Below are 9740 nucleotides of genomic sequence, written 5' to 3'. Positions count from 1 at the left end.
TGGCTGGTTTGAGCTGCCTGCGGCTCTGGGACAGTCCCCCCCCCAGCGACCCAGGGTCCGTGCCGCAGCGTTGGGAAAGGGGGAAAGGGGCAGTGGCCCCGGCCCAGCGGGGCCGGGAGGCTCGGAGCCCCCCACCTTCCAGCAGGCGAGCTCCGACCAAAAGGGAAATCCCGCCTTTCTGTGCGGTTTAAATATGTAAATTGTGAGAAGCGTAATTGGTCTTAAAGACTGTCCATCAACTCAGGGTCAACCCAACACAGTGTATCTCTTAAAAGTAAACACTGATTTCTACTTCTAGTAGTTCCCAGTACATGAAGCTCAGTTCTTGAGCTGAACATGTGCACATTGCTTAGAATATTCCAGAAGTTGTTTTTTGCTTAGTTTGCAGAGTCATGCAAATTTAATGGCAGACATAGTTCTGCAAATACACTGGGGAAGGTTAATAGTTCTCACCCTGTCTTCCCTACCACCTCCTACCCTCCAGAAGGCTGCACAGTCAAACTTTTTTTGTCTGTTGTTGATGGGAACATGAAACGTGTAAGTGGTTGTACTAATGCATCTATCCCAGCTGGGGCTCTGGGTGTCCCTGAACTTGATCTTCATCAAAGACTGTTAAAATTGGAAGATATTTGGAAACTGGGAGGGTGTTTTGGGCAACTGCATTGCCCTGTTCACTTCATGCTTCTTAAGTGTGACATCTGTATGCCACAGATGACGCTAGAAGGACCTTCAGTCTAACCTAGTGATGGCTGTTTTTCTCAGTAGATAATGTTTCTAAAAAGCAATGATTCAACACCACTACAGGTTCTGCTCATCTGCAAGCACGTAAAGGAAATGCCTGAAGCAGTTATTTCCTTCCCTCTCCTGACCCGGCGTTTCCTTTGCCTCCTTCCCCCCACTGGCGTGTGTAGCTGTGCTTTCTCAAAGAGCTTATCTTTAGGATACACATTACTTCAGCACTTCCTTTTGAGGGACATGCTGTGGGTGAAAAGAGCAGCAGGTCAAGTGTATGAAAATGGTTTTAAAAACAAGTAGTCATTTCTGGGTTCTGTCTGCTCATTCTTAATGCTGACATGAAAAGAAAGTGTTGAGGGTTTTTTAGTCCATATTAAGTCTGTAACTGTTATCACCATTGTTTTCCAGTTTTGCAAAGAGTATGACAGAGTACTGACTCCCCACTGCTTAATGTGGTGTCAAGCGGAATGTGCAGGGAAATTTTGTCAATGCAACACCTCCTGTGACCAGCCAGGCCTTTAAAAACTTCATTTAGTGTTGGCCTTGCCTTGCCTCTCATTACTCCCTGCCTTCTCGTCAGCACTGATAAATCTTACAGGTGGCAAGTCGCAGCTGAAGAGATCTCTCTGAAAGCATCAGGAGTTTATATAGTCTCTATTCATTGTTAGTATTCAGATAAGATGGCTTGAATATTCCTCTTTCTGAATTTTGCCAGATGACCTGGAAAGACTTATCTACAGATTTAAAAGCCAAGTAGTGGAATAAATATGAGTACTTTCAAGAGTAAAGACACCTGTGGTCATGCTGCATTCACTCTGAAAGTTCCATTTTGGCAGTATCTCATGATTTCTCAGTTTGGACTCTGTGGTTGAAAACTCGGGAATTGACAGCGGGTGATTCCATATTTTAGTGGTTTCTTTATTTGTTGTTATTTAAGATCATTAACCTGTGTTTTCATTCATTTCAGTCTATGCAAGAGAAGCTTTCACAAGAAAAGCTGATAATTCAGAAGATGACAAATGAGCTTGAGGAAAAAGACAGACATATAGAGCAACTGAATAAAACTCTCTCTGAAGTAAGTAAAATAGCACCAGTAACCCAATCCCTGACCACACCAAAGCCAGGAAGAACCTTACAGAATGATTAGAAGATCCCTTGGTAGGGCTTTATGAGCTTAATTACATACTTGACTGTCCTGGCTCCCATACAGATATATAATGCATACCACCGCTACCTCAAGAAGTGAGAACTTAAAGGGTGAAGATGGCTAAGTAATGGTAACATGAAATAGCCATGTAAAAGCTGTCTGTATGCTGTTCTTTGGAGGAGTACAGAAATACCAATTATATGTTTGGAAATTAATCATTTTGAATTGTACTATTTGTGGTTTGAAACTTTCTGCTACAGTGAATGCTGCACACTGACTTCACCATTTTTTCTATTTGCTTTTCACAAAGAACCAAAGACTGATGGAAGAGAATGCCTGCCTGAAGGAGCAGATGCGGCTGGTGGAGCAGTCCAGGCAGCCGGTGTCTGAGAAGATGCCTGTAGCAGACCAGTTGTTCAAGGAAATGTCCCATTGCTTGTTTGACTTGAAAGCACTGTGCAGTATTCTTACCCAGAGAGCTCAGGGCAAGGAGCCTAACCTTTCCTTACTGCTGGGAATCAGATGTAAGTGGTGTTGGCTTTCCAGTGTTTAATAAATATTTTGACACAAAGGAATAACAGTTTAGCTAACGTGACGCTTGGACTTGCCAGCTGGACAAGCTTGTGTCCCCTTGCTATGCAGATGGAGCAGTAGTGCATGAACTCATGGAGCTCCTGGGAAAAGCTGGGCTCCTGTGCCTCTGGGCCACTAATTGCATGTGACTACACAGGGCTTTGCCAAGTCAGGAGAGCAGGTAGCTGGCTCTTCGTGTGCACCCAATCATGGATATGTTTACTGCTCTAGAAAAGAAAGGTGTGCAGCCAGGTGTCTGTCCCTCCTGAGACACACTGCAGCTGCTGTGAGGGTTAAGAGATGCTAAACACATCTTGTGCTTTTGTTTTAAAGCCCTTGGGGTCAAGTGATAGCAATATCCATCTGCTGTTTGAATATGTATATGTCTGGTTTGGGAGTGGGGGTGTCCAGGTGTTTTAAATAAGCCTTCTGCCTGATTACTTCATCTTTAGTGCTGTTCATCTAGTCTTCAGCATTTACTAGGCTGTTAAATTTAACCAGGAAATGAGAAGCATGCCCTAAAACCAGTCAGACAAAGTTTCTGTTAGGCCTTTCCTTCTAACAAGCTGGTTTTGACCTGAATGTATCATATTCTAATGTGTTCTGAATGTTAATTAGAATTCATCAGGTGGACAGGTTGCTGAACTGAACCATCACAAGGTAGAAAGGTAAAGTTCAGTGCTTGTGCAGCAAGAGCTGCTATACACCTGCCAGCCCTCTTTTCTGGTTGACTACAGCAGCGCCCAAAGTCTCTAGAAAATGGTTGCTCTATCCATTATTTTCCACTGGTGCTCTGATTCCTCAGACTTCAGCAAGTCTAGCTCTTGGTGCAAACAGAAAAGCATGTCTTTCAGAGAAACACTGATGGGCTCTGAATTAGGTTCACAGCCTACATTTTGTAGGCTTTTAATCACACTGAAGCATGCTGTAGTTAAAATGACCTGCTGCTTATTTCCAAGTGGTGACTAGTTGCAGTATTCACAGGACACAGCTGCTGGAGCTTTAACCTTGGGTGTTGTTTTTCGTAGCACTGAGCTGTTCATCTGAAGAGAGTGAAAATTACCACAGCACAGAGACCCTTTCGAAGAAACTCTTGGACGTTTGTCAGCTGCGGAAGGATATTGATGAGTTAAGGACTATAATGTCGGACCGTTACGCTCAGGACATGGGGGACAACTGCATCACTCAATGACAACACTCCAGCTAGTAGCAAATGACTTACTGAGTCCTGCTGTGTCACAGGTCTTTGCATTTCCATTAAGGAGCCATATGGGAAGGCTGCAAATAGCACCAGACACGCATCTCTGAGGGCTGTGTGTGATTGATCTCGGGAGTCTGGTGTGCAGGGGGCAGTCATTGTGTGAACAGTGGTACAAACTGCAAGAAACCTTTCTCCAAACTACTGAATGTAGGAACAAGCTGTGAAGAATGATTCAGTTGGACACTCTGTTTCCTTCATTTGGGCTCATCTTATTACTTCGCCTAGTTTTTGGAATCAGAGCTTCAAAACAGCCATGCTGCTACAATGCTCAGTCCTTTCCTTCATCAAGGGTTTGCGTGGCATTATCTGTGTTCAGATCTTAAGGGAGAGGGTCAAAGAACCCATAGCTGTACATGGTGAAGCCCGAGGCTTCTGCCACTGCACTTCACTCTAAGAATTGCAATTGGAACAATCTTGAAGCACTCAAAAAGTACTTTCTGTCCTAATTGTCAAAAATTAGCATATAAGAAAAATGTTTTTAGTAATGGATGTCTACCTTTTTTGTCCAATAGCAGAAAAACACCAAGTTTAACTCCTTTATGCAAACAAGTCCCTAAAATGTAGATTATTTGAAACACCCTCATGTTGCTCTAAGGAATTTCAATAGTACAAAGTCTGTGACAAACCCAGAGAAGCTCTAAGGCATAAAACTGCAGCATACTCCATGGCTGCAAGAAAAAAAAACCAAAACAACCAACAACTGTATTTTAGCATTTGTACTTATTTTTCCCCTTAGGTTTTTTCCATTTCAAAATGTTGCTGGTCTGTGTTCTGTTCCTGAAGGCCTCTGGTAAGATTGTGCACCACCTCAGCGATTTTTACCACAGCTACAAAAAGGGTGTTTGACCCTTGGCAAAATTAAGGCTCAAAACAGAATGTTTCCAGTTAGCAGTATAAAGTACTTGGTTATCTGAGGACTGAAAAATTTTCCACATTGTTGGGGAATTCTTGATTTCTCCATTTTTGTAGGAAGTAATTACATAAAATAGTAACCTCATGTTTCACAGCTTATTCAGTGAGTGTCACTTGGCAGTACTGTTTAGCTCCCATGGGACAGATGACATTTCCTGGAACATCACTGCAAGTTAGCTGCACAGTTATGCATGGTGGAAAATTGTATTTAACTGAAGGAAACAAAAACTTGCGAAGAGCAAAACCACTTTTAAATTACACTGTTAAGAAAAATACATGCATCACTTACTCATATGGTATTACAAGAAGGTTTCAGATGCCTTAAGGTGCAAGTCAGTCATCTGATCTGGAGTGGGGATAACAGCAGAAATCTCTTGGAAAGCATAGCAATTCGAACCAAGTTAATTCTAAGGTAACATTTTTATGGCAAAAGTGAGTATCTTCAGTTTTCTGATTTGGTGATGTTTTGCTTTCTGTTCATTGTTTAACAGTTAGTGTTCATGTTGTTTTTATAATTTAGTGGTTTAATTGTTTTTAGCTGTATGGATTTATTTATTTGACAGTTTTCTCTATTCTGAAACTAGACTTGGACTAATTTGTGAACAGTAGTGTTGCTATTTATATTACTGTTACAGGGAGTTATCAGATGGATTAATCTGACTGGTTCAGCTCCTGTGAGCACTAAAACAGTGTCTAGATGAAATCTCAAGTGATGTTATCTCGTGTCTACTTCGAGGAAAAAAAATGAGGCCATTTTATTTTAAATTTCTGTGCTGTTTCTGTAGGCACACTGCTGTCTCTCCACCAGGGCATGATTTTCTCCAGTTTTCCTTATGCGTCTCAGTGGTGTGATGCAGGTGCACTTGGAAGTATAATTGTGCTCTTCTCATTGGTAGGACATGTTCTGCTAGGAGTGGGGAAAAGATCTGAACTAATCTCCATTCTTAGACTGCAAACAGTTATCTGGTTGTTATCTGAAGGAATGATTCATTCCGGTAGCTCATTAGCAATATTAATTCCATATTAATACACACCTGCTGCATCGAAGGTGTACTTTTATACTAGTGCAAAACTGAAAACAAGGATCTTTGTACCAATGGGCTTGCACAGTTTGCTGTGCCTCTTGACAGTGCTGGCTTTTGTGACTAAGGCCTCAGCTTGTTCCTTGGGTGTGGTTGGTTGGGTTTGTCCCTGCAGTGAAGTAGTCTTCAGTTTATGGCATCTGTCTCCTATCAGAATTCAACAATAGCATTTCACATAATAAATAAAAAATATTAGGGAGAGAGGAAACACCCAAGTTACACATTATTGCTTCCTTAGATGGCAGTGTTGTACCTATAAAAAATTACCAAAACCCACATTTTTCTACATTTGATAGAAATAACAAGGAGTTTAATAGAGCAATTAGAGGGGAGCAGGAGATCTTTTGAGTCACTTTGAACTATTAAGCTTGTCACTTGGCTGGTGTGCCTCCACTGTCCCTCCTGCTAAATGGTGATACTGTACTGCAAAGTTGAGATCAGTAGTTTATATTTGCAAAGCACTTCAGAGCTTTTATGCTCTTCAAGTATTAGTTGAAAGTCCCTCTGGGAGGAGATCCCATTTTATTCATAATACTTTGATTGCAGTGCTGTAATCTTGTGTTCTAGTGTTTTTGTTACAGAACCTGTAATGTTTATGTTGACTTGAAAGCACTTGATTTTAAAACCCCCTGATTTATCTGCCTCAGTCAACTTAAAATAGGGAGGTAAATGATGGATGTATGAGCCAAAGATGCAGACTACCAATTGACTATTCACAGCGATACAGTATTTTGCTTTGATTTCTTAAAATTTGGCCTGTTGTAGTGGTAGCAATTACTATATATGCATCAGTTTACAGATGCCTCTAAATGGAATAAGCTTTGTCTAAGATATGCATGACTGTTTAATTGGTTAAAATGTAGTGTGTGTGGTCTCATTCAGCATATTTAATACAGAGGTGATTAACGAATGTTAACATTGGAATTGCTTCGATTTAGTCATGACAACTTTTTGCTGTAGCTATTAGACAATCCCAAGGGCTGAAAAACAGCTGCAGATGAATGGGTACTGTACCATTCTGGCTGTCAGCAAACTGTACAGTAACATTTTGTACAGTTTCAGATTGAATTTATATGATCCTCTAGAAGATATTTACAGTAACTACTGTATTTAAGAATGTATTTTGAAAAAGACATGGAAAGTAACCGTCTTCAGACAAGCTATAGATGATGTATTCACTCTATAGAAGTATTTACTATATAGAAGTAATGCAGCTCAGTCATGTAAATGTGATTTAGGTTGCTGAACTCCGCTGTGCAGCTTTGTGGTATGACAGGTGTGTGAAATTGTGGAGATTTGCTGTAACCACCCACTCGGGCTCCAGCATTTGAAACTGATGATGGGTGGTGAAGTCATTCAAGAGCTGAAGTTCCGTCCTTTTCACTTCAAAAGGTTTCCTTCCTTCTTTTGCCCTCACTACCTGTCTTTTGTTTCAAACATTTTTTTGGACATTTTTCTTGGGAAGGGTAGGAGCACAGGGAAAGGAAGAAAGCAAACTCTTTCCTCCACGACCTGCTGCCATAGCATGGGCAGTGACAGCACACTGCGGTCTCTCCACCAGGGCATGATTTGCTCCAGTTTTCCTTGTCCTTCTCAGTGGTGTGATGCAGGTGCAGTTGGAAGTGTAATTGTGCTCTTCTCATTGATATGACGAGTTCTGCTATGAGTGGAGAAAAGATCTTCTGAACTAATCTGCATTCTTAGACTCCAAACAGATCAGTGGTTGTTATCTAAAGGGATGATTTATTCTGGTAGCTCATTAGCAATATTAATTCCACAGCAGTATACCTTTGTGCCTTTTTAGCCTGAAGTAAATGTATATTCCCTTTGAACTTCAGATAAGTTGTTAGGATGCTGATGACTGCACCTTGTTTTCTTCTCACTTGCCATTACTTTGTTAATAAGCTTTTGTAGTAAGAACTCTTGCATAATGTCTAGAAACAGAAGTACTGAAACTAGGTACTAGGTGTACACTTTGAATGTTAGGCTGGTTGTAGTATGCAGCTTCTTTGAATATGATGTGTGAGCAGGAAACACAAATCATAATGTGTTCTTTCTGTGTATATTAATTACAGTATATCATTGGTTCAGTGGGGAGGAGTGTCTGGAGCTCTCTTTTTAAAGCACAGCTGACATATGTACTGGATCAGTCCCTGAAGACTGGTAGTTTTGTAAATTGGGTTCAATTTTTGAACTGCTCAGAATACCTCATATGTAAATAGAGTTGTCATGACTTAATCACAATGTGTTCATTGTAAAAAGTAAAGGAGCCACTGGCTGGCTCAGCTTTAGGCTTGTTGTTCTTGCCTCTTTTTGTAATTTTTTTTAAAGTAGGGTTTACAGCTAGAATTTTGAATGCCAAAGTTCTATTTATTAAATAATAATAAAAGTTTTCATTGTTAATGACTGGTATTTTTCCACTGGAATTTGTTTGTTGATGTTTGGGGTTTGTATCCACAGAGCAGAAATAAATTTTGTTACAAAAGTGAATTTTTCATGGTTCTTTTTTGTCCAGTATCTGGCATGTGACAGAAGTGACCAAAGCTGGAGGCAAGAAAGGAATCATGAAACATCTTCCCAACATCCACACCAGCTTCCCTGAGTGGTCTGTTCTGCTGTAATACCAGCTGCTCAAAGTCAGGTTTAGTTTCAAAGTACCACGACTAAAGCACTGCTGACAACGGTAGTAGTGGATGTTCTGTTGCCTTTAATTCAACAAACAAAATACGACTCCACAGGTTGGTAAAAATGAAGCCTTAAACAATAATGCTGCAAATAACACCGCAGCATCTTGAATGAGCACAATTTACAGCAGGTAAATCTGCAGTAGATTGCCTTCCTTATGTAAATTAAGTCTGCAGGATGTGCTAACGATGCTGGGTCGTTTGTTTTGTAAATGAATGGGTTCAGTATACTTGGAAAATTTCCAAATGGCAAGGGAAAGTGGATAGTATGAAGAACGGTATTTAATTACATTTTAGTATGTGCATATTTCTTTTCATGCTTTGTCTCAGTTACTCCCCCTTTAGGGGCAGCTGCTGCTTTTCTCCTCCTTTTCTTGGTGTCGAAGGTCTGAATTTTTTGGAGATAAAGGCACGCTTCAAGTCATGGAGACTGCTCTGTTTGTTGAACATTAGGTTCAGCTAATGTTTTGTGGCGCCTTGATGAGCAGTTTGGCAGCTCCCCTGAAGAATGCAACCTTTGGGTATTAATAGACCAGAAGACTGATTTAATGGTCTGTGTACCTGTGAAAACGTTTGCCTCAAGGAAGGCAAAAGGAAACCATTGTCTAGTTCTGGTTTAGAAAAAAAAAGTCTCCTGCTGAGAGACTAAATTGTAATGCTGAAGGTGGAAACCCCTCCCAGGCCAAATGGGTTGTATTGAGCTTTGAGGTGCCAAAGGAGGGTGTTTCAGAGCCCCACTGCTGTCAGGCTATATTGGGGTGGGGCCCCAGCCATATCCTGTCCCAGTGCTGGGCCAGCTCGCTGCCAGCCCGGCTCCCAGGGCCGAGCTCTGCCTTGGGGGAGCGTCAGGGGCCAGCTCCCAGCCCCAAAACTGGTCAGTGTTTCAGTGTGGGCTGAGTCAGAAGCCGGATTTTCCTGGTTTCTCAAGAAGCCGACGCGCGCTTTGCAGCCCTGCTGAGATGCATTCCCAGGAGCCAGGCAGTGTGTGGACAACAGGACTTAATGGACCAATGCATTTCCTAACCTTCTGCTATTTTTGATCTCGTAATGGTGAAATGAGATGATGCCTAATTTATTGTAAGTTAATTGGGGGCAATCCAGCAAACAGGGAGGGAGAGGACTGATCAGAGTGAGTGATGACACAAACTTTGAGATGATCCATCTTCCCTCGATGCAGAGACACTGGAGCTGTTCAAAAAGCTCTGTTTTAAGGTGGTCTGAAAGTAATGCTGGTGCCTGGGGCAAGTCCAGACCTGCAGGGCAGCCTGCAGCAGGACAGGATGGGCTGCTGAGGACCTCTGTCCTGCTGCAAACATACCCTGGATGTGAGACAGGCTCTGGAGTCT

The 9740-nt window shown here is 41.7% G+C and overlaps 1 protein-coding gene across 1 annotated transcript in view; it reads left to right on the top strand.

Moving 5' to 3' along the window:
* CEP85L (centrosomal protein 85 like) overlaps positions 1-8200 on the top strand; it is a 140878-nt gene extending 132678 nt beyond the window's left edge. Inside the window, exons 11-13 of the mRNA XM_008637796.2 lie at positions 1703-1810; positions 2193-2406; positions 3484-8200. Coding sequence (XP_008636018.1) covers positions 1703-1810; positions 2193-2406; positions 3484-3647 — 486 coding nt within the window. The 3' untranslated portion in view covers positions 3648-8200. The remainder of the gene's footprint in view (positions 1-1702; positions 1811-2192; positions 2407-3483) is intronic.
* Positions 8201-9740: the final 1540 nt, after the last annotated feature.

The sequence above is a fragment of the Corvus brachyrhynchos genome, unplaced genomic scaffold (genome assembly GCF_000691975.1).
Source record: "Corvus brachyrhynchos isolate BGI_N302 unplaced genomic scaffold, ASM69197v1 scaffold14, whole genome shotgun sequence".
NCBI classification, from domain to species: Eukaryota; Metazoa; Chordata; class Aves; order Passeriformes; family Corvidae; genus Corvus; species Corvus brachyrhynchos.
Note: the sequence above shows the minus strand (reverse complement) of the source record. Positions and strands in the feature narration are given on the sequence as shown.